Consider the following 24445-nt stretch of genomic DNA (forward strand, 5'->3'; position numbering starts at 1 on the left):
CATTTCTTACATAGAAAATATTTAACTTGCCCATGTCTCAGTTTCTCCCACTATCAAATTAGAATTGTAGGTATTGCTAGGTTTAGTGATTCCTTAAAATGCTTGAAGGTATGGTGTTAGGTAACTATATTACACATCTAGTTTCAGTATTTCCCCAAGACACTAAAATAGTCACAAAAAGCTTCATTAAATTAATAAAATACAGCTTAACTTCTTGACTATGTGAACATTTAGTGTACTAGGTAAAAGCAACAGCTGTCCAACAAGTTAAGTATAGGACTTACGTTTGTGTTGCAGAGTTTATATTGCTTGTAGGTGCCAATGCACACAATTGCTGCAGCCCTTTGAGGCTGGGGCTGATGATGAACTCCCTGGTGTGACGCAGACCCATGATGGTTGGATTCACTGCTTTGAAACAGGCTTTGAGAGATAGGAAATGAGGATGACTGATAAACTGAGGGTCCCAGCACTTGATGACCAGTCTGAGGCCCACTTTCTTCTTGATAAAGATTCCCATGTTGAAGTGAAGGACTAGCTGCCTGGCTGTAAGTGTTCATGAGACTTGGACTCTGATGAAATACATGGCTCCTTGAGGACTGTCGCTGCCTCCGAAGTTTCTGAGGCTGCTGACCAGTATCAGTTTGTAAAGGTAAAATGTATGGCACTTTTCCATATCCATATTTTCCTGGACCAATAGGATTTCTGTTTCTGCTTCTAAAAACAGAGAGAGAGAAAACAATTACTTAATTCATAAGTGAAAGAGCAGTTGATACTTACATGACTTGTTATTTGTCAAAGCTATTCACTGTAAAGCAACAAGTAACCAGAAATTTCAATCTATTGTCACAGAAAATATGCATGAGCTGTAGTCTTGCTTGGTGTATTAGGAAGCTCTGAAGAAGTCTACTGATAGAACTCAGTCTCAGGCACTTGTTAGCCAAGACTCCCACAGTCTTGTGGGACATCACTTAGTGTCAACTAGCAAAGGCAAATACTTAGGCATGACATAAAGCAGCATTTTGGGGGGAGGTAGTTGTTAATCTTTAGTACTCTCCTTTAGAATGGAAATTCAGAGAACCAAAGTTGTATATTCCTAAAATTCATAATGTGTTTCTGAGGAGAAACATTACAACAGGAAATCCCCACCACAGATCTGAGTAATGACAGAAGAAAATTTGAATTCAGTATGGTGAAGGTTATTAAACATTTTGTATCCATTTAAAAGGCCTCCTGTGGTTCTGCCTCATTTGCTACTTAAGAAAGAAAAACAGGGGAAAAAATAGATAAGCAACATCAAAAATTTACTGAGACCTCTGGAAAAGGTGGCAAATGCAGGAAAAGATTGTTATTACGACATCTAAGGGTTTTATCTAGTATACAAACTGTGGTTTAGCAGAACAATTAACTTACAAGTCTCGATACACCAGTTTGCTGATAGGATAAAATCCCACCTTTCACTGTACATGACTAAAACACTACACAAGACCTTGACAGCCCCCAGCACTAATCGCAGAAGTTGCAGGTCTGCTCTCTTGCACACAGATCTCTTTGTACTTACTGAAGACCCTGTGTTTTAGGCCACATTACACGTATACCAGCATTTTCTAAGAGACGGTACTCCCTGGAAAGTAGCTTTGTTCTCAGTACACTCAGAGCAACACAATGGGCTCAGTTTAAAAACTCAGCTCCATATTAAAAGTGAAAAGTCACAAAATCTGTATAACTAATTTGGGTGATACCATTCAAGTGGGTTAATCCTGGAATTTTATCTACAAGCAATAGGCTCATTTGCAAATACTTTTCTTGTCATCCTTACACCTCAGCATGCACCAGGTCCTGATTTCTAACGCTGCAATCTGAAGGATGTAAGCTGGCAAAAACTTTTCTTGCAGCTCAGAGAAATGTGTGAATATGGCTGTTTTGGGTAACCTTTGCAGCTCAGGAAATGAGACATCATTAAAAGAAGGTAATTTTCTTTCTGTCCATAAAATGTATTTCTATATTTAACATATATATAAAATAGACATGAATTGCAGTGAAAAGAGGGGGTTATAAATTGACAGTTTTATTTTCTAGCAACAGAAGTGTTACAGATGTCAGACAGCCACCAGATTAAAGAGACTTTTCTTTGGGTTTGTTTTCTCTGGTGCACGTTTTCTTCCCAACTCTTATATTCTCACAAGACTCTTGTCACAAGGGAACACTGAAAGTCATTTAGGCAACACTCTAGCTTTACGGCCACATGGAGCTTTTAATCAGTCTTCCTGGCTCAAGGATGTGTGAACAAGAGTGTTGATTTACCCTGGCAGATAAGCAACCAGCACTCATGAGTTGTTTATACCTGTTAATGTGTTCTGAGGTAGGGTTTTGGTAGCTACAGTAGAAAAAAAGTAGTATAATGGATTTTGACATTAAGGGATGGAAAAAGGCTTTCTGTAAGCGGACAGGAGCAGAAAGAAAGAGAAATTAGGAATGAGATTTATTTCAGAAACTGAGACTAAACCTAACTTGGTTTAAATGAGAGCAGTTTTTGGTTGTGGTTTTTTTTTTAATGGGCAACTAAACTGATTCCTCCTATGTTGCTCCTATTTCTAATGTATCTCTTCATTTCTGAGCAAAACAAATATTTCTTGACATTCATAATCATATTCTGCACTCTGAAAACTCTTTGGTATCATAGTTCTCATGAAGCATCTTCAGTTTTGAAGGAAATTGGTTCATATTGGAAAAGAGATACAACTCCTTATTTTCACTTGCTCCAGTCTCTCATGATTCTTACAGACAGCAGTTTTCTTCTCAACCTGACCACACCAAACTGAGATATGAATCTCGAAAACAACACCTGGCATTGAGAAAGTTACTGCTTCATCGCAAGGAGCACAGGCTGCATGGGGTGGTGTTCACAAGGGTGGATGGAGGGTGACAAGTCCACTGATGTTAGCCTTTCGAATTTCACCTACTCACAGGTTGCTTGCATTTTACAACAGAAAGAGAAAGCTGATAGTAACTGAGCAATATGCCTCTGTCCTGGCCTTCTGAATGTTACATCCTTCACAGCAACAATCATTAGACTTTTCTAGACCCACCTGGAAGAACTGCTGCCTGACAAGCTAGGAGAGGTCATGCAAAAGGGCAAAAATGAGACTGATCTCCATCTCAGGGATGTCAGTTGGAACTGAAAATAACTGATGGACATGCAAGTAATGGTGTCATGAAAACTCTTCATCCTGGAAAAAATTACCAAACTGGCATACAGTAGTCTTAAACACTGAATAACTAGTATCTGGAAGACTCATGGTTGAAGACTGCAAGTGTCCAAAAGCTGCAGGAATCTCAGGAAATTCTTTGCCAAAAGAAGAAAAACTTGTTTCCAAGGGAAGCCAGACCTTTTTTGTGTAAAACAGTTGATCACAACAACAAACATACAACTTCCCTAAGAAGTGAAAGCAAAACCAGGTCCTGTCTCATCTGGCTTCTTTTCCTACACTGTAACTTGGAGACGTTGCTAGAGCCCTCCTGATGAAGAAATGAAGAATGATTTCTATTTGCTTTTGTTTCCAGCACAAGTGCCTGTGACTGCATCAAGGCTCATCAAGGGCGAGTTCTCCTCTTAGCTTCTGCCCCCCATGACAGTTAGGGCCAGAATAAGCCAAGACATCATTGTGTACCACTGAATACAAGTTTTAGTTTGCTCAGGCTGTGTGATAATTATGACCTAGAACTTTCATGAGAACACACTTCCTCTGAAAAGGAAATCTTTGACATAAAGACTTCTGGAAACAAAGAGTAACACACAACCTCCAATTCTTAATATCTTTATCGGTGTTCACTCATTTACTTAAACCAATACTGCATGGGCTGAAACTATTGTGAACACTGTTTTGCCTTAAAGCATCTTTCTATCACACTTGGCAACATGCTTATAAATTAGGAATGCAGTTTGTTGCAATATAATAAAAGAACTTGTAAAAATGGCTTAGTGGTAATTAACTTTTATAATTCTTAGGAAGTATCAGGCAGAATTTATGATGTCTTGCAGCAATGAGGGAAGGAATGTTATGTAGATCCATGAAGAGTAAGAAAACAATGGGGAAAGTAGAATCAGAGAAATAAAAGGGGGAGGAAAATCAGACAAAATCTGCTATTAAGTTAATACTCGGAATTAAACTAACCTTACTGACACTGGATTATGATAAAATCAACCCAGCTTTGACCTGCTGTTAAGAAATGGAAGAAGGTCAAAATCTGATGGTTTGTTGAGAGTTTTCAGTTGCCAGCAGGACTTTTTATTACCTGCCATTATGACTACCTGTATTTATTATGAGCCACAGAACACACTCCTTGCTGTAGCACAGCCTGGAAGCTCCTACCTGTTTTTTACCTTTTAATGCACACTATGACCCACATTGGAGTTTGGATGCACTCTCATTTAATTCAATAGATAAAAGAGGAAGAGAATTGGAGAGTAACAGCACACTCGTAAGCCTTGTGGCTACTTAGCCAGACCTAAGCTGAAGTGAGATTGTGCAGCATTAGACTCACATAGACAAACCAACAGAGCTGTCCTTCATAACCCAGCGTTTGTATAAGTTGTTGTGTATATATTGCTACAGGAGTGGAGTGTTATGAACCACAGTCAACAGCTTTCAGATAAACCCTGAAAATCCAAATTAAGCAAGATCTGAGTTTTAGACAACTCTGACAAAGCTGTTCCAACAAGGGGTTAGATTCTGTCTTTACAAGTCCTTGGTCTCCCAGTATGAGTAAATGAGTAAAAATAATTAAAGGAGTCTGGCAGCCTAACAGAGGGCCATATTACTCCCAACAGCACAACTCCTAAAATGGCTCTATTTAGGAAAAATGCCACCAAGAAGAGACTTATCATCTAAGGCAAATTACTGCTTAACAGAAAAATACATGTTGAAAAGCAACTACCTGCATTAAGTGTTTCATGTCAGACCATAGCCTGTAGACATTGCTAATCTATTGTGTTCATCTCAAGTAGAGGCATAACAGCTGTGTAATGCAGATCTAGCCATCTTCTTTCTTTGGGCATAATTATCATAAACACACACACCTCCCTGATTGTTCAGACAAATCTGTTTAGCACTTTGATAACAAAAATGATGGGTCCTTTTAAACTTAAGCCAACCTAAACATATTATTGAATTCAAAAATACATTTGCCCAGACAAGTATGAAAATCAGGTTCTGTTCCATTAGTGTAAGGATTGTAGCAATCATTTAAAAATAATTATTATTAGTTAGTATTCTTATTGGTCTAATTATTCACAATTTCCCTCATGCTGAGGATAAGTCAGTTTTGAATAGTGAAACTGGCCCTGCAAAGCACATTTTGAGGGACCAAAAGGAATTTTATGCTAGTACCTTTTTCTAATTCTAGTCATAAGCACACGTGTGCCCTGGTCAGCAAATAAAAGCATTATCACTGCCTCAGAGAGCCTAGCTAAGAACAATGCTTTGAACCTCAAGTGTTCTTAAGGTTCACAAAGTACCTTCAGAGCTGGTAGGCTGGTTGTTTATACTGAAAAGGAATCTTCTTTGAACCAAGGATATGCAGCATCTTTAAATTACACAAGTAAGATTACAGATTTCCTGGGCCTCCGTCTATTCTCTTAAGTGTCCTTCACAAAGCCAATCTCCTTCTTAATTTTTAACTTTTTTTCATCACTTCCTTTCTCCTAACGTTTCTCCCACTGCTCTCTTAATGGAGGTTCCCTGGCATGCCACCAGCTGAAGCATAACTCGTTTTCTCTCTTTAGTGATGTCAGAAAGAATAAAGAATATATTTCATATGAACTTTGGAGCATTTCATTTAGCTTATCTCCCAGTATCTAAATACTTCATCTCTTGTAAATTAAAGACTTCGAAGTTGAACAGTACCAAACCTGTCAGCTATGACACCCTGGAAAACATTTTGTCCTACTATTGGAATTTTTTCTTAGAATGAACCCAAAGAAAACTACCTATTTCCCTCATTTTCAACTCACAGCTTTTCACTGTGTTTCTCAAGGAGTAATGCAATGTTCTGGGAAGCTGACAGCCTTCAGCCACCAGTGTCACCAGCAATGAAGAGTAAAAACTGCACAAGAATTGCAGGCTTTGGGATTGTTTTTTCCAAAATTTTCTCTTGTCTATTGGGAGAATTTATTCCTCAAGCAAAGGAAGAGAGTCTTCTTCCCTGGATGCCCAGCCACAACCACCACTGCAATGAAAGAAAACTGAATCTTGTCGCAGAGCATTTGGATAGATGGGAAACCAGTGCTCAGCCTATAACTGTGCTGAGAATTTGGGCAAGTTTGAAGCTTTACTTTCCAAAATCTTCAGAGGCTTGTTTTATCAGGAAACCTCTCCTGGAATTAGCAGAGAAGTGAGGAAACTCACCTCACCAGTGAGTCTGGTCTAACTTTACATGTAGCCTGATGCTGCTCTGAGTGCCCAGGCCTCAAACATTCATTCTTCAGGTTCTTACATATTCTTCTCACTTGGGAATTAAGCAGTTGCCTATAATCAATCTAATCTCCAAAGTGTTGCTGGCTGCATTTTTTCCCTATCAACACAGCAATCAATCCCCAGGTAGCATCTACAGAAGCTGAACTTAATAGTGATCTGTCATCATGAACAGAGGTTCTATGTGTGAGAGTGGGAGAAAAGACAGAAGAAAGAGCACAGCTATGATATATAGCTTTATTTCCCAAACAATATTCCACATTATGTACCACTGCAAAATGTCTTCTAAATTATATTGGTTTGTGCTTTTCTATTGCAGCTTTTAGTTGTATTTTAGATCACAGCAAAATACCTACTTAGCAACATTGCATTACTGTAATTTACAGCCCCTAAAGGACACTACCCATTTACGCACAGCTCAAGTATTTAAGAGTTGCCTTGATTGTGTTTCTGAAGAACTAGAAGTGACTCACTAGCTATTCCTGTCAGCAGTGAAGTTATAGACAGAATCCTCTAATAATTACAATGTAATTAATAAAAAAAAAAAAAAGTAGAGACAAAGAAGTCTTTACAGACACAACACTTGAAATGGTAAAACCAAGACCTAATTATGCAAGTTTCTGTTCATAGGATCGGTATGGGTAGATTTTTGTAATGTACTTCATTATTTTAATTACTTCTAAAGTAATAGCCTTAAAATAATTTCAGATACACATTTTTAATCCCTAGCACTTCCCCCATAATTCAGAACCATAACTGGCCTACAACTGGCCTATTCAATTATTTACTTGACAGCCCTCCTACTGCTTTTAATTATCTTGAATGTTTTATATATTCTTAGGCACACAGCTAACAAGGTTTACTTTAAAAAGACTGTTCACTCTGCATGTTTTTGTTCTCCTTTTCTTAAGTCACAAAATAAACTGTCTTAGCCTGGTCATAACTGCTATCAACTTTATACCTCACAGTAATTCAATAGATTCTTTCACAAGATTAACTTTTATCAACAATGAACGAATTTACTGGTTCCAGAAATATATTTCCATCTGCTCCAAAGGAAGAGCTCTCCACACACTGGTTGAATCAGGTCAAAAGCCACTCTGTATCACTTCACAGTACTGTACCACAGGCCTGTTCAGCTTTGCATTCCACATACTCACTTTTCACCAGCTCTAAATCAATCTGGAGAAAATCACTTAAACATGAATGAAAGAGGAGAGCCCTTTGACTCTGTTTTATATTATGAAATGTATGCCTATCTGCTCACTGACCTAGAAAACAGCCTTACAGCAGTGAGCAGTTATCTTTGTTAAATGCTTGGTCACAAGAGTTAAACCACTCTTTCTGAAAGTATCACACATTGAAAAGCAGAGCCATGATCACAAACTTGTTTTGCCACATTACAGCATATTATTAACACTTCGTCAGCAAGACTTGTCACAATTAAATCAGTGTAGGCACTGGCTTTGTTTTATTGTTTTTCATTCAGAAAGTAACTAAAATGGTGGAACTAACTAGTTTGGTTGATGCTTCTGGTAACTTTGGTAACCACCCCACAGTTTGCGGAGATTCGGTATTTCACATCTGTCATACGTGCATATGAGTATTAAAACTATTGTCAGCATATCTGACCTTAAAATGTCAACGGCTAGAAGACACAGAGTGACCAACTCTGCCTGAAAAGTCTATCTTCTGTGGAAAAATGGAAAAGGTGATTCTTCCCTCATTTCTATACCATGGGAGGTAGGGAGGAGGTAAGGCAATTTTTCTGACAGAGTAAAATTAATGCATAAGGTCACAAAGTAAATTGCCTCTTGAGAACAGGTTTAATTAATTGGATTAATATAAGAGAAATACATGTGGATGATCTTAAATGAAACTTTCCATTCTCGGCGATCACCACTAATACCTCAGTCTAGCACCACTGCAATACACCCAGTAAAATAAATTGCTATCCCAGCTTTTGCTGAACTCCCAGCAAGTGCTATGTATCCTCATTCATGTCACTTCCAACACTGATGTAGGATTTCAGAATTCATATCTAAATGCTACAGTTGTCTTTTTCTATGACTCGGGTAACACCTCTAAACTCAAGAAATTTAATTACAAGTCTACAAGTTTTTCCCCTTAGCATCATCTTTAAGGTCTAACTGAATAATGCAATTCAATGCAATGCAATTACCTGCAGGTAAACCCACAGAAATTCAATGCAAGTAACCCCATAACTCTGCTGAGATGCATTATGACTGCGATGGCAGCTTTGTTGTGTTTCTGCCCCTTACTCATTGGGCAATAACTCACTGATAAATGCCCTGTTTCATATATCACTGAATGCTAGCAGTGTTGTCACTTCCCCTCTCCTCCTTCAGTCAACACACTTCAGGAAGGATTGAAATGTTCAGCAGTAAGATTAAGAAAGCTTCTCGGGTGGCTTGTGATTATAGTATCATGTTTTTATTTTTGGTAATACCACTCAAATCACAGTCACAGGAGTGTAATAAAAATTGATATAATTAGGTAATAATAAGCAAGACCAAGAGCATATCAGAGGGATTAATAAGCAGATGAGAGGTGAGACAGCACAATGTCAACCTGAGGCCAAACCCACCCCAGCTAGCTATTAATTTTGCCAGGAAATAGCTCAAGTGATCTTTATTGCTAATAGAACCTGTTTGGAATTTTACTCTGAAGGAAAACAAACATCTGACTCATATGGCTTTAAATCCTTTTAAGTGCTACAAAGCAGCTACTGCTGCTCTTAGATTTTTATGGAAAATTTATCCTCAAAAAATGATCAGCTCCTTCTCCTTCTGTCTTCCTCCTGCACACAAACAAACCCCAAACAAGCTTTTATAATCATAATATTAGATTTGGGGTAAAATGTATCATATTCTCATTCTATTAGAGAAATTATGAAAGGAGCAATAGCTAAGTACTTGAGCTGGGTTTCATTCTTCTAAGTATTAAGCAAACACTCATGCCAATAAATATGAATCCTCAGAACTTGAGAAAACAATGCCTTCTTGAACATTAAAGTCCATCAGTCTCACATTTGTCCACCTCTACAAACTGGAACTGACTAGAACGGGTCACAAAAATTACATCAGAACATGTGACTAATGATGCTTAAATTGGTTAAGGAAATAACAACTGAATTGTCCCTTTAAAGGTCAATTGTGGAGCTGCCAACTGAGTGATAAGCTTTTCCCTGGTCAATTCATCCGTGAGGAGGGCAAAAGAACTACTTTCAGAAAGGAAATTCTGTTTTAACATTAACTGATACACTCTTCTTTTCCATTGCTCACAAGCCAAGAAATCCAAATTGACCCTATCCAGGATACAAAGCAGCACAGCAGACTTCCATGTCAGCTGCTGTCAGCAGAGTAAAGACCACAGAGCTATAGCCATCTGAGTAGTTCATGATTTTTGGATTATTTCCTCAATGCAAATCTTTCCTCTCATTCCTCTTCCAAATACAAAAAGCACTACATGGAAACCCTTTCCTTATTAACATATTGCTTTAAATGTGCACTATTCATACAAGCCTGCTTTACTTATTTCATTATTCTGGTGACAAATGTAATTTTGTCTTTCTGCTCCTAAGAACCACATCCAAACTATGTATTATGCTTATAGAAGTGAACACAGAAGCTTTGCTGCTCCACCATTGAAGTCCACTTGCAGAGAAAGCAGAGGTGGCAGCTGTAAGCATCCTAATTCAGCGTATCTAGGTAAAATGGAAGTTTTCTCTTCTCTACCATCAAAAATACCATCAAAATGACACCTTAAAGAATGACTAAAACCTAGTTCATGAATGATATATCCTATCAAGATACTTTTTCTCTCTTCAATCATGTTATCCTTTGGCATGCCTTTAATGCTTTTCCTTATGTGCCTCTCTGTAAAGATGTTTAGGTATTTTGGCATTTTTTCTACTATCTTCTCATTCTTCTTTATTGTTATGGTATGCTCCATGCATTCTATCTAGGTGAAATAAAAAACAAGGCTGTGATAATGAAAACTCAATTAGTTGAAGCTGAGAAGAGCTTCCCTTCTTTTCCAGCAGACAACCCAGCAAACCATCATCTCTCTGTTTGTGTTTCCATCCTTATTCCGGTGACTGATTATCATTTCCTAACACATTTTGATTATGCAAGAACTATATTTATAGCACTATGATAAAATGTCCACCTAAATTTGGCTTCTAATTGTAGGTAACTCAATCTATCTCTCTCCCTGAGCTCCATGGGCAGCCTTATCTTGTAAAGCCTAACTGAGCGATGTGTGAACTAACTTTTAGAAGCTGAAGTGAATATCCTCTTCACTGACATGGCATGTCAAAACTTACACTTATAAATTATACTTTGAATTTTACTAAAGAAACAGAAGATTTCTTTGTCAGCTGCCTGGAAGCAAGCAGAGAACTTTTCCACTTGTTGCTAAATGATACAAACCTATCAAAGGACTGCTTCAAAGGACTGCTGTTGCTGTCATAACATACTTGTCTCAGAAACCATCCAATTTGATCTCACCTCACTTGCGCTTATCTCAGTCACAAATGTCCATTCATCTATTGTTGTTTTACAGCAGTCTGTAAAAATTACAGTAAATGGGAACAGCCAAAAAAGTTTCCACTGACTGTATGTTACTATGAAAACACATATGGTTTATTTTTTTAACTTTAATTTCCAGTATCACCCATTTAGTGAACAGTGTTCTGCAGTATAAAAATCATGTCTAGAGGAACTCAGATAAGACCAGTAATCTTTCTAGGTTTGCACTCTAGATTTAATGAAAACTATCAGGTTTGCCATTCTAATAGTTTCATTTTCCAATAGCATTTTTTGTTCTCATTCAGTTTTCACAGTCACCACCAAAGAATCTGAAAGTTATGCAATACAATGGGATTTAAAGCCACCAGGGACCCTCCTAACATGATGGAAATAACTTATTACGCAAATAAGATTAAAATGCTGACCTTGAATCCAGTCTTTTGCCAAGGGGCTGTGTGTGTGTGTGTGTGTGTGTGTGTAAAATCAGCTGTGGTACAGAAATTTGCACTGTGCTTAGGAAAGCACAAGAATTTTCAAAAGCAAAGGCCTCCATCATACGAGAAAGTAGAGGCACAACAGACATTATGATCATTTTAGTATTTCAGTGGTGAGGCATTTATTAGGAAATAACACAGCTCTGCTTCTACACACAGTCAACATTAGTTTGTGCTCACTGTCCTCTTCTGTTCCAGCCATGACTGCAGTGATTGTTTCAAACTGCTCCAAGCTGCCCTGGCCTGAAGAGGCCACCACAGCAGCAAGGGAGAGCCTGTGGGGATGGAAATCCAGCTGTGCCAGCAGCCTGGCAGCATATCCACTGCAGAGGCCAGGCCAGCTGGGATTTCCCTTGGAGACAGAGGGTGCCAAGGGGCTGGAGCAAACAGAGTTTCAATGACGGTTCAAGGCCAGGCTTCCAATCCTAGTAATAACACAGCTATGTACTACAACCTGTATCTGTTACGCTGCACAGCTGAGAACAGAAGTGCATTGTAGTAAATGACCGAAGTAGGAAAAGACAAAAAAGAAAATACTACTTTTGTCTCAATGCAGTCATGTTAACACTGCTGAAAATCTTGCCTCTGGCATTCTCTGGGTTTTTCTAAAATCGCCAGAGCCATACTAAACTCATATTCAATAGCTCTAGGCTATCTATTTGCATGTATTTGAAAGAAGGTCAAAGCAGTGACTAAAGGAAATGGCCAACATCTAGGAAGAGCAACATCTGAACAGCTGGTCCTGCTTTTTGAAATTTATGCTCCGCTGAGACAAACAAGAAGTGAACATGTTAATCTCTATTTTCAGGTACTGTTTTAGACCGAGACAGTTCCTTGCAGGGTCTGAGGCACAGGGAGTGCTACTGTCCAATTCCAGTCAGGCTGTAATACTACCTCAACCTAACATTCTGGTTTTGTTTGGATCAGCAAGATATCCTTAAAAAATAATTACAGCTGACTGCTTCACCTAAGAATCTTAGGGAAGCAGATGACAGGAAGAAGGGGTTTGGGGCTTTGGCTTTGGGTTTCTTTTTTTGTTCAGTTTGCTTTGGTTTCTTTGTTAACTACCCAAAAAAAGTTCTTCATACATCTCCCAGAGCGGGGTTAGGAGGGAAAGAACCAGAGAACTGCTGGGATACATAATTCTGAGGACAGACAGTATAGAAGTTTCAGAAGTTCAAATCATTTTCCCAAGGGATTTCCATGACAGTTTTCCTCAGTTTCCAAACTGGAAAAATCTATTTTCTTTTCACACATATGTGAAAACTTATGACGGACTGATAACTAACAAGAGGGGAAAAAGCATTCTTCAGAGATTGGAGAAATAATTGGAGTTATTTGTAACAGCAAAGTTCCACCCAACTTTAAAGACTGAACAGCTAATATTATGAAATTTATGTAAATATATATGTTGTTTAAAATATTCTATGTATCAAATAACCAATTTTTTTAGTGTCATCAATCAGGAAATTTTGCTAAGAGGTGGTAGAAAACAAAAAATCCAAAGAGAAAACAAAACTCAGATAACGAGGAACTGTCTGAAAAATACAAAATAAATGTAGAGGTTTGAGTACAAAAAAGTGGACAGTGGCCATTCTCTATAAAAATTGTTTGATGAATCTTTTTTTTTAACCAATTACCATCAGAATGGCTACTGAAGTTAACAATCCAATTATAGAGGTGTTCATGTTCTGATTTTCAGTATTATGGTGAAGATGGAAACGTCAAATGAGAGTGCAGCAGATAAGGAAAAATATCTCAAAAATCATAAAATAAATCTTAAAGAGAACTAAAATATTCTGCCTGTCACAACTGTAGAATAATTATATCTGTCCCTGGATTTTACCACATAAGCAGTCAACAGGGAGGGTAGCCTTCCACAGAAGATGAACACCATTGTGAACTCACTCTTTATCTTAAAGAACATAAGTATTAATCTTCAAATGTCTTTCTTAAGATACATAATTCATAGCAAGAATAAAGTGTGTGCATAGACACATACCTCTTTTCTGGCTTGGCATTCTGCCTCTGGGACTGTGAATGCCTGCTGCCTCTTAGTGCTGCTCTGCTCAGATGGCTGTTATTGTGGCCTTCTGAAAAAGCCGAGGCCCAAGGGCCAGGCCAGAGCTGCTCTTCATTCCTGTGAAGGGGCACAGATGTACGGATGGCAGAAATGACATGGCCTGGATAGGCAGCCAGCGAGTCCTCATGGTGGTGGGAATTCTGACGAGCAGGAGCTCTCTCAGAGGCCAGGTACTGTCGCCCAGGCCTGCGGTAGCTCCTCTCACGGTAATAGGCTGGAAGACAAGGCCGTGTTTGCTCCATCACACCCCCACTGCAGCTCCGAGAGCAGGCCGACCAGGGGCCCCAACTTCCCCACATGCCTGGGATTCCTGAACCCTTATCCTCAGATGCATCCCTTTGGTCTTCTATCCTCTGAGGAACCTGTAGACACAAAAGATTGACTTTAGGAACATGAAGCCACACTGTAATACGAGTAGGGCACTAATACATTTTTTGACACCAATCACAAGAGAAACCAAATGACAGAGCAAGTCCCGACAAACAGCTCCCTATTGTGCCAGTATATTTAATTCTTACATTACCATTTTTCCCCCCACCCTTCATATTCATGCTTCAAGGAAAGGTGCTATTCAAGATGACCTGCCCAATCCTGCAGTCACTGAAATCCTCATCAAATTCAAAAATTGGTCTTGAGTGTTCAGCACTACTTAGCCCATGCTCACATTCAGCAGCACATGGAAAGCAAAACAAAGAAGAAACTCTATGAGAGAGACAGTTTCTCTTGAAAGAAGCTAGGAAGGATTAGGAAGGGTAGGGATTGTTACTGTAGGGAGAGTTAACCCCTCAAGCAGTGGCCAAATATTTAAATCCCAACCTTATGGTTGGCAAGGTATCAGCACAGCCTAGAAGTTACAAACACCCATCTCCATCTCCCTGTGGACCCTTTCCTGGTGCTAGATATAGTCAGTGTTATGCACTGGACAGACTGCTCAACTTTCTCACACAGAAATTAGATCAATTTTTGTTAAATGCACCGTCTTCCTGTTACTTCTCTTGGCCAGCTGGCCGAATCACAAGTTTTCAAAGCAGGCTTCCAGTGTCTGATTCTCACAATTATTAATATACAGAACATTCTTTTAAATGAGCATCCTTTAATAGTTTATTTACATTCTGAATAACCTTTGTACCAACAAGAACACACACATATCAATTCAATTAGGAGACAAAAAAGGCACTGTCCACAAACAAATGCTTGCCATACCTCTCCAGACCTATTCAAGTGTGTTGCTATCTCAAAATGAGCTTTGGAAAGAGCCTTGTCTGTCTATGTGTCACTTCTCCCCTCTTCAAAGGATGACCTTCTAAACACATAACTTGCATTAAGAATTTTGCCTCAAACATTCTTGCATAAAAGCAAAAGATTAACATCTACACACTTTGCCTCTAGTCATAGATAACTTGCAGAGTCACTAACTGAGCCGCAAACCATCTAAGCCAGTGTACATACATTACTGATCAGCTAGCTATAAACATGGTAGGCTTTGATGGAATGTGGTTTGCAAGCAGGGGTTGAATACACCATTACAATATGAAAAGCCAAGCCAGCAGAAGGTTTGTGGTGCTGCTGTGTAATACTCAGTTGTGGTCTGCATAATCTAAAATATTTTGCCCCTCTGAGGTTGCTTTCATCACTAAACACAGGAAAAAATGCATTTAATTACAACTTGTGAATAATAAAAAGCATCTGCATTAGTGTGATGTGTTACTAATTTCTTCAGTGTTATTTGAAAACAGAAGCAGATGTCTCTGTATTTAATGTCTTTTTCCTGTTGGTACCCCATGTGCCAAAGCCTTACAAATGCAATAGCCTGTACAATCCAATGCAGCACAACGTCAAAATTACCAAGAACGTGCAACAAGATCTTGGTTTCTGGCTGTTACATTTGCTTTCATATCCAATAATGGATATGGCTCACAGTTTGACAACTAAAGCTGGTTTTCAGTTTATGATTTTTTAAGTGAATATGCACTGCTCATACTTACACTACACAATAATGCAGCTGTAACACAAATATAAAACAGTAACAGTTACACACAGAGACACTCTTGTGGTCTGACCCTGGTTTTCCATAAAATTTACTTACTACAAAACTAATAGCTCTTTTTTATCAGTCAAATTGGGCTTCACTTGTCTGGGCTACACAATTTTTGTGATTGTTCGGTACACTATTGTTTTAAAAGTCAAAGACACTCAGCCAAGCAACAACCAAAATGTTTCAGTCCGTGAGCAGCTCCACACTAATATAGTAAATACTTCACTATGCAGAAATAGAAACTGATATAATAGTCACAAGTGTTGACCTGTTGCAGAGAGAACTTTCTGGCAGCCAAATTTCATTGCAGCAAGAATTGTTTCAGATAAAATGATACTTCAAATGACTGAAGGCAATGTAAAGTAATTTCACACTCCTTAATCCTCACCGTAAGGGAGTTCTAGACATAGCACACAAAAAAAGGTTTAATCTAGCTAGTTAAGTAAGAATGTAATAAAACTAACCATACAGCAACAACAACAAAATCTTATACTGATGAACAAATACATCAATACTACTCAGTCATGACAACATTCTGAGATGGTAATTTTCATTTAAAAATTCAAGTTATGCACTTTTATTTTTAATTAAGGTCTCCGTTTTCTTACTTTGTGAAAGATGGGGGCTACAAATAAATCTTTAGAGAAGATGCCATGTGATTAATGCCATAATCTACTCAGTGAAGCCTAGGATGAAGGACAGAATAACTGAAACTGCTTAGATTAAGGAATGGAAAACACAAGTGGCAATACTGTCTTATGAACTGTTTACATAAACACATACAAAGAGCTGATCGTTTTCTCTTTGCAGCAAACCATTCTCCATGTCTATATAGCTAACACAGAAGTAATAGTGGATGCAAATTTAATCAGATGTGATCCACATTAGTTGCTACTATTTAGCAGAGAGGTAAACAGCACGGGAATGGATTGCCCAAGGAGATTCCAGCACCATAGAGGCCTGTCCCCAACATCTGCCAGAAACAGCTAAGGTATAATTGATCCTTCCCCAGGGAAGAGAAGCTGAGCTAAAGGACTCAGAGGTCACTTCCCATCATTCTGTCCTCTGAATTCCAAGTTACTTTGTAGCCAGTAATGAGTTCCATCACAGCCCCAGGATATAGCCAAGAAATGACAGGTAGCTACAGGAGACAGCTGAAGTATCCCAGAGCATCTGAGAAACATCATATATTCAGAGATTCCTGACAGTACGCCCCTCCTCCTCTCCATTCAAAAAATCACTCATTAAACAGCTAAAGGGAAGAGTCTGAGTCTGCACAGGGGAACAAGTGAAATGCATACTAAATTTTCCTTGTCAAGAAAGTCATTTCTTTAATGGAATCACAGCCTGCAAAAGAAAGGTCAGCTAACCCATATAATCTGCCTTCCCATAGTTCACAGTTGCTTCCTTCTATAGGTGACCTAGGAATATTAATTCTAACTATGAATGAACCCTCAAAAATAATTTCATTTCCTGCAATTTAATTGCCAACTGAATACTTTTCCCTACAAATACAACGTATTTTTTCCCCTTAATCTCACTCCATAATTCTAGCCCTTTCTTTTGGATACATTTTTCAGTTATTTTGCAAAACAAGGTTTGCACCAGGTATTTTCTTTACAGTTGTTTACAGCTATAAGACAAGCTTTCAGGTGTGGAAGTGCTTGCAATTTCTAAATACGCACTACCTCCTGGAACGTTGCTATCATAGAATACATACATAGAATACATAGAATACATAGAATAAACCAGGTTGGAAGAGACCTTCAAGATCATCGCGTCCAACCCATCAACCAATCCAACACCGCCCAAGCAACTAACCCACAGCACCAAGTACCCCGTCAAGTCTTCTCCTAAAAACCTCCAGTGATGGCGACTCCACCACCTCCCCAGGCAGCCCATTCCAATGGGCAATCACTCTTTCTGTATAGAACTTTTTTCTAACATCCAGCCTGAATCTCCCCTGGTGCAGCCTGAGACTGTGTCCTCTTGTTCTGGTACTGCTTGCCTGGGAGAAGAGACCAACATCCGTCTGTCTACAACCTCTTTACCTCAGAAATAGTCTTCGTAATGACTGTAATGCACCAAATATCTTCAAATTTGTCACCTTTCCAACAGCAAGTGAAGGGCAACTGCAGGGTCACTCTTCTGCATTTCTATGCAGACACTGCATCCCTTCCTGTTCTTGTCTCACCGTTGCCTTGCATTTTGTTAGTTTGCTGGTTTCGTAAAGAGGAGCTGCTTTACATTCAGGTTTTCTCCTGACAGTTGTCTTTTTCAAATTAAGCACAGTTTCTAAAATAGTTTGTTGGGGTTTGGGTTTGTTTTGTTGGTTGGGTTTGAGAATTTTTGTTGTGTTGTTTTTTGTTTTGTTGTTGTAGTGGCTTTTCTTTTTTACATGTATAAGGAATAAATATATGAGGTCAGTGTATAAATAGCATATAAAGACTAAATCTTCAGAAAAGAAGTACAAACTATCTGCTTTAATCAGAACCTGCTAGAAACCCCACTTCTCAATTTTGGGATCATTTCTTTAGAAATAATGTAAGGGGAAAAACATCAATACTAGCCCCAAAACCTGCTTCAGGTGCAAGTAAGAGAATTCTACAAAATCTTAATGAAAATGCCACGGCAGGCAGGCAGTCTATGGAACAATGCAATTTCAATTTTGTGTTGTATGCGTCTAAAACATCCTGAGGATCTCTGTTGTTCTTAAAGCTCAGGAGGTTTCCTTCCTGTTTCTTTGGGTTTGGTTGTTTTTTTTTAATATAAATGTTTTTTGTACAAGATCTGTAATACTTGTGATTTGACTCACTGCTTCTGAACATTAAACAGAGCAAGCTGATAAACTTATTAAGACAGTAGAAGTTAACACGCAAGAGGAAGTTGTTTTTTCCACATGGCAGACAAGGAAACAAATCCCTAATTCCACTGTTTTCCTTTCTTTGCCCTAGGTCTTTGCAACAGTTAGCTCATTTGCGTCCTTCAGCTAACTAATCAAGGTCAGAAATACCATTTAAAACACATCACCAAAATCTTCTCTCCAACAAACTGTGTACAACTCCCATGGACTTAAATGATAACTAGGCAGTTGTTTTGTTCTGCATACAAAACATTACATAATACCCATTTTTTATGTCCTGGGGAAAAAAAATAAATTAAAATTTAAAAAAAAAAAAAAATCTAACTTCACCTTCTTTACTGGATTACTTCCAAAATTCAGGATTTCAGAAATTTACTCTATAGAATTTTAAACAAGTTTGGTAGCTTTTAGGCAGACATGCTCCATAAAACCACTGCAATAGCTGTCATTCCTGTAGCTTTAGCTGTCATTCCTGTAGCTTTACACTCACCACAAGCACTGGGATTTTCCTCACTTTTACTATGTTACGACCTTAGATCTTACTGAATTAAACATACTACCAGTAGGCTGACACAGATTGCATGTCTTTAATTCATATAATTCGCAGTCACTCTGATCCCAAACAAAAAATTCCAGCAAAAAAACAAACAGGGGTGAACAAACAATTGAAACACAATGCATATTTCTAGTACCACCTCTGTCAGAATTTAGAAATAAGATCTGCATTGCAAGATTACAGCAGCAGTTGTCAAAACTATACTGTGCAAGAATGTCCCCGAAGAGGAAATTTCACTTGAACTGAAAGCCACAAATATTTCAAATGCAACGTGTTGTGCATGAAGACAATGACTGACAATGCACTGACAAACACAGATTTCAAATACTGTAGGACATGTCATCCTAGTTAGCTTACATACAAATTAACTGTTGGGAAAGTAGAAAAACATGTAGATAAATCAGAGGCCCACTTAACCCAGTATTAGGCTTCAGACCATCTGGAAGAAGCAAAGGTTTAGAGAAGAGTGTAAGAATCAGGACATCCAGAGACATCCACTGACCCTCTCTTTCCAGTTAATCATCAATTTTAGGACCGCCTTCAGCTAATCACCATAGCCAAATTGTTATTCATACTCACTACCAGATTTAATCTCCATTGATACAACTCATCCTTTTCCCAGCACATTTCTAATCTTGGCTTCCAAAAGATGGTATTTCTTACATTGAATAAGTGCTTCCTTTTCCTCTAGTTAAACCTGCAGCCTGACAATTTCACCTTGTGTCCCAAATTTTTTCATTACTATAAATGAATAATGATCATTTCCTATTCACCTTCACCATACCATGTGTCTGATTTGATATGTCTCATGACAATCAAATTCCAGGATCTCTCTCTAAAATGCAGCAGCCCTAATCTATTCTCTCTCTTTTTGTAGAGAAAACAGCCAGAGTTTGGAGTCTCCGGGTTCTCAGCACCTTTTCCACTCCTACATTTTGATACAGGTTTGTGGTGGGTTGAATGTACAATGCTGCATACAGTATTCCAATTATGAATTAATGATGGACATCCATAGTAATAATGATCATAATGCTTGGTGATAGTATATACCTTTTAACCAGCTACATAATTAAGTAAGCATCTGTAACCACAGCCAATGTTATTATGGCTTACAGATACTGAGTATGTTATAGCAGTCCAAATTCAAAATTGATAAGGGATACAAGACAAAAGCTAGTTTTAAACCTGGAGATATCTAAATTAGGCATTTCTGATTTGATTTCTGTTTAGAAACAATAATGTTGTATTTCACAGATTTAATTTCTAGCATATTATCGAGTAATTCTTTTTTTCTGGATCCAAAAAGCCAGTAGAATACTGTTATTACTAAAAATGCATATTTCATACTTGGGATGAGATGAACACAGTATTCCTGATGAACATTCTTGTTAGATCATTGATCAGGCCCACAATGCAAGAGGTAGTCTTTGTGCTCCTATCATTTCCAAAGTACTGAAACATAACTCACATAAAATTATGGACTCTCAGAAACCAGAACTGAACTGCAGTTCAAAGAAAAGGATGCTACATTTTGAACAAACTGAGGTATAGTTTAGTTTTAGAGCCTGTTCAAGTGTAACATTATCATATTTCCCTGCATGCACTGTAAACAAATCTAAGGAATTGGTTTCATTCTTTTACCAGCCTCAGTACCTTAAAGGAATATTCTTCCAGTATTAGTCGAACTGCTTTCCAATAAAGGAACCACCAAATCTATATAGCCACGACAACTTCCAAACAGAAAAAGCCTTTATAATCCATTTTATAGATGTTCATTTGCAACAATCACATTCTTTATCCCTCTTACAAGAAACATGTAGAACACTGCTGGTTTTATTATAAATAAATAAATAAATAAATAATACTGATAAGCCCTAAAAATTGCAGATAACTTCCCAGATCACTGAAGGCTATAAGAAAAAAGGAGCAGAGGCCAAACAAAACATCATGACACAATGTGTACACGTCTGCCTGCCTAGTATGTTCTGTTCTGCTATTTTAATCCTTCAGTGCATTTTGGAAGCCTTTAATCAAAGAGGTAGTAAATCGGTTGAATTTTACAGTACAGGGTAAGTGTAAATACTACCAGCTTAAATTATTCCACTTTCCGTTCACTGTATAAAAACTCTGAACATCTGCGCCTGGGAAGATTAAAGGCTAAAAAGTCTGGAAATAGAAGACCTTTGTATTCACAAATCACTGAAGGGAGTTACAATGCCTGGAAAACTTAACTGCCCCCTTCAACCAACTTTGACCACATCTGAAGAAAGTTTAACATTATTTAAATAGTCTAAAAAGTAAACAGCTCTGACAAAAAAGTTCAGAACAGTTTTTGTGCCAACAGAGCTTGAAGCTTTTTCACACCAAGACCGCCTCCACTGTGCTTTGTGATGCTTGTATTTTAAGGCAGAGGGGGTTTTTTTTCACTCTTTTTGTGTGTGATCATTAAGTACTTCCAAGTAAACAGACGGCTTGCTTCTGACCTCACTTCTAGCAGTTCTATATAGTCTCTCCTTATAGTAGGCTTGTTTCTCATTTACATTAAGGTAAAGATTATAAGCATCCCTATATCACAAATTAGGCTTCTTTATTTTAATAAACTAATTCATCATCACTGACTACCATCTGTGACCTATGTTACTCAGCTTGTACTACTTTTCCAGGTCAGTCATCTTCAGCTGTGACAAAGCCATTGCCATTCTATCATATTTCCACATTTAGAAAAATTCTTTGGGACCCACATGTGGTGGAAACATGGATTTTATTTATTCAGTAATTGACATAACACCTCTCATGTTCTCTCAGTGAGTCATCCACTCTTGAAGCAGAGAGGATAAGCTGTCAGAAAGCAACATTTCCTAACAGAAGAAATTCATCTATGAATCCAAAATGCTTCTCATCTTTATCACCTCTGACCAAAATCCTGGAACAGAACTGGCAGGCAATTCTGCTCTGAAGGAAGATGAAAAGATTATCTATGACCTTGTAAATTCACCTGCTCTGGAATCCAACTGGAACAAAGATCTCTTCATTTTTTCCAGAGAAACACAGAACAAGTTTTAAGTCACTCATGCTCCAAGCTTAAAGAAATCAGCATTTTTTACAGTTAAAATAAATAAATCAGAGTCCCATTTTTAAGGAGGCTAAAAATAACAAAACCGCCAGCTTTGATTTTTAAAATACTCTTTTTGCATTAAAAAAAATATATATATCCTTATTCTGACTCCTTCCACCACGCAGAAGAATTTTATTTTCTAACCATTTTAATCCACAACACCAAGGACAGAGAATTAGTAACAACTCAAAGATAGCAGGAAAAGTCTTTCAAATGTTGTTCTAAGTATTCTGTTGCATTACAAGGCTAATTTTAAAGTCTTGGCATGAACTAAATCACCTCTCATTTCCTAAAGATCATTTTAATTAGAATAGCAACATCATTAGCAAGAAAGGCTCTGTTTTACCAGTTTCAATGACTGCAACAGCAGATGTGATGACTAAGCTTCTCTAATAAAATTCAGTTTAGTGTACATAGCCCAGCAGGACAGAACCACCGTAACTCTGTAAGCAGGTCTGAAAGCAAGAGCTGAGTTCCGGCTCAGCAAGTCCTGACGAGTTATAGATCTCAGTCACTGTTAACCTTAAGGCAAGAGCTTCACCATACCTGGACTGCAAGGAAGAGTACAGCCTTCCATTACAAGCTTCAGCTTCTCAGGACATGCAAAAGCAAGGTGGTGACCAGCTCTGGTAGACATCCCATGGAAATCGTTATAAGTATTAGGCATCAGCCTTTGTGTCTTGGCCAAAAGCCAAGCTTAGATTTAATTACTTTGTCTAACTCAAATTTCCACCAGTGTTTCAAGGATATGGTAGACTTGCTTTGTGCTTCACATTTTAATCTGCTGTGTGTTCAGATGTGTTAGGCAGCTGTATCCTTTTCAGTTAACAGAATAGCGACTTTTATGAGGTGTAGTAGGGTAAAAAGAAGAATGGAAATGAAGAAACATTGTCATTCACTGTTACTATTATAACTTACGACGTAGGATCACGTTCATACAGTTTACTAGGTGAATCCTAAAAATACTATCACGGTCAGATTGCAGGTAGCTGGATATTCCTGAAATTAGAAACTCTGTATTTGTCTAGGATGACTTTGATAGACAAGCTTCCAAGATTTTAATTTTTAATGAAATCTACAATGCAGAAAAACACTGACCAGTCAAATATTTTAAAAACAAAAAAAAAGTATTCTCTTACTACCTAGATTTCAAACCATTTTTACTTTCATAGCCAAGCTTAACAAATAAAGGGCAACTGAAATACAATAGTGCTCCAGGAATGGGGCAGGGGAGCTCCTGAATGCAGAAGAATCACAGAATAAGCTGTGAATGTGAAAAAAATTAAAACTGAGTATACCCTCAGCAAGTTGGCAAATGACACCAAGCTGAGTGGTGCAGTTAGCATGCCAGAGAGATGGGATGCCATCCTAAAGGTTGTGGGTCAGATCAAGAAGTGGGCCCTTGTGAACTCCATGAGGCGCAAAAAGGTCAAGTGCAAGGTCCTGTACCTGAGTCAGGGCAACCCTCAGTATCAATACAGACTGGGGCCGTGATTGAGAGCAGCCCTGTGGAGGAGGACTTGGGGATACTGACAGATGAAAAGCTGGACATGAGCCAGAAATGTATTCACAGCCCCAAAAGCCAATGATATCCTTGGCTGCATCAACAGCAGCACAGATAGGAAGTTGCAGGAGGGGATTCTGCTCCTCTACTCTGATCTGGTGAGACCTCACCTGAGTCAATCTCTAGAGCCCCCAGAAAAGACATGTGCCTGTTGGATCAGGTCCAGAGAAGGGCCATGAAGATAATCATAGGAATAGAGCACCTATGAAAACAGGGTAAGAGAGTTGGGGTTGTTCAGCCTGGAGAAGAGAAGGCTCTGAGGAGACTTCATTGCAACCTTCCAGTATTTAAAGAGAGCCTATATATACAAAAAAGATGGGGACAAACTTTTTAGCAGGATCTCTTGCAAGAGGACAAGGAGTGATGATTTTAAACTAAGATAGATTTAGACTAGATACAAGGAGGAAAAATGTTACAGTGAAGGTGGTGGAAAACTGGCACAAGTTGCCTAGACAAATGGTTGAAACCCCATCCCTGGAATCATTCAAGGTCAGGCTGAACAGGGCTCTGAACAACCTATGTAGTTGAGAATGTCCCTGCTCACTGTAGGGGGGGCAGGGGGGGCCGACTGCATGACCTTTACAGTTCCATTCCAAACCAAACTATTCTATGATTCTATGAGCAATTTTGTTATTCACTACATTATTAATATTGCTTCTCAGATCCTTCCCTACTCCTCTCCCTTTCTTCCCACAAAAACCAATCTCCTCTC

The 24445-nt window shown here is 38.4% G+C and overlaps 1 protein-coding gene across 1 annotated transcript in view; it reads right to left on the reverse strand.

The window, feature by feature from the left end:
* The window catches only part of THSD4 (thrombospondin type 1 domain containing 4), a 240197-nt gene that overhangs the window by 191507 nt on the left and 24245 nt on the right, over window positions 1-24445 (reverse strand). Inside the window, exons 4-5 of the mRNA XM_054168869.1 lie at window positions 13520-13962; window positions 285-714 (exon numbers count right to left, since the gene is read on the reverse strand). Coding sequence (XP_054024844.1) covers window positions 285-714; window positions 13520-13962 — 873 coding nt within the window. The remainder of the gene's footprint in view (window positions 1-284; window positions 715-13519; window positions 13963-24445) is intronic.

The sequence above is a fragment of the Dryobates pubescens genome, chromosome 17 (genome assembly GCF_014839835.1).
Source record: "Dryobates pubescens isolate bDryPub1 chromosome 17, bDryPub1.pri, whole genome shotgun sequence".
Classification (NCBI taxonomy): domain Eukaryota; kingdom Metazoa; phylum Chordata; class Aves; order Piciformes; family Picidae; genus Dryobates; species Dryobates pubescens.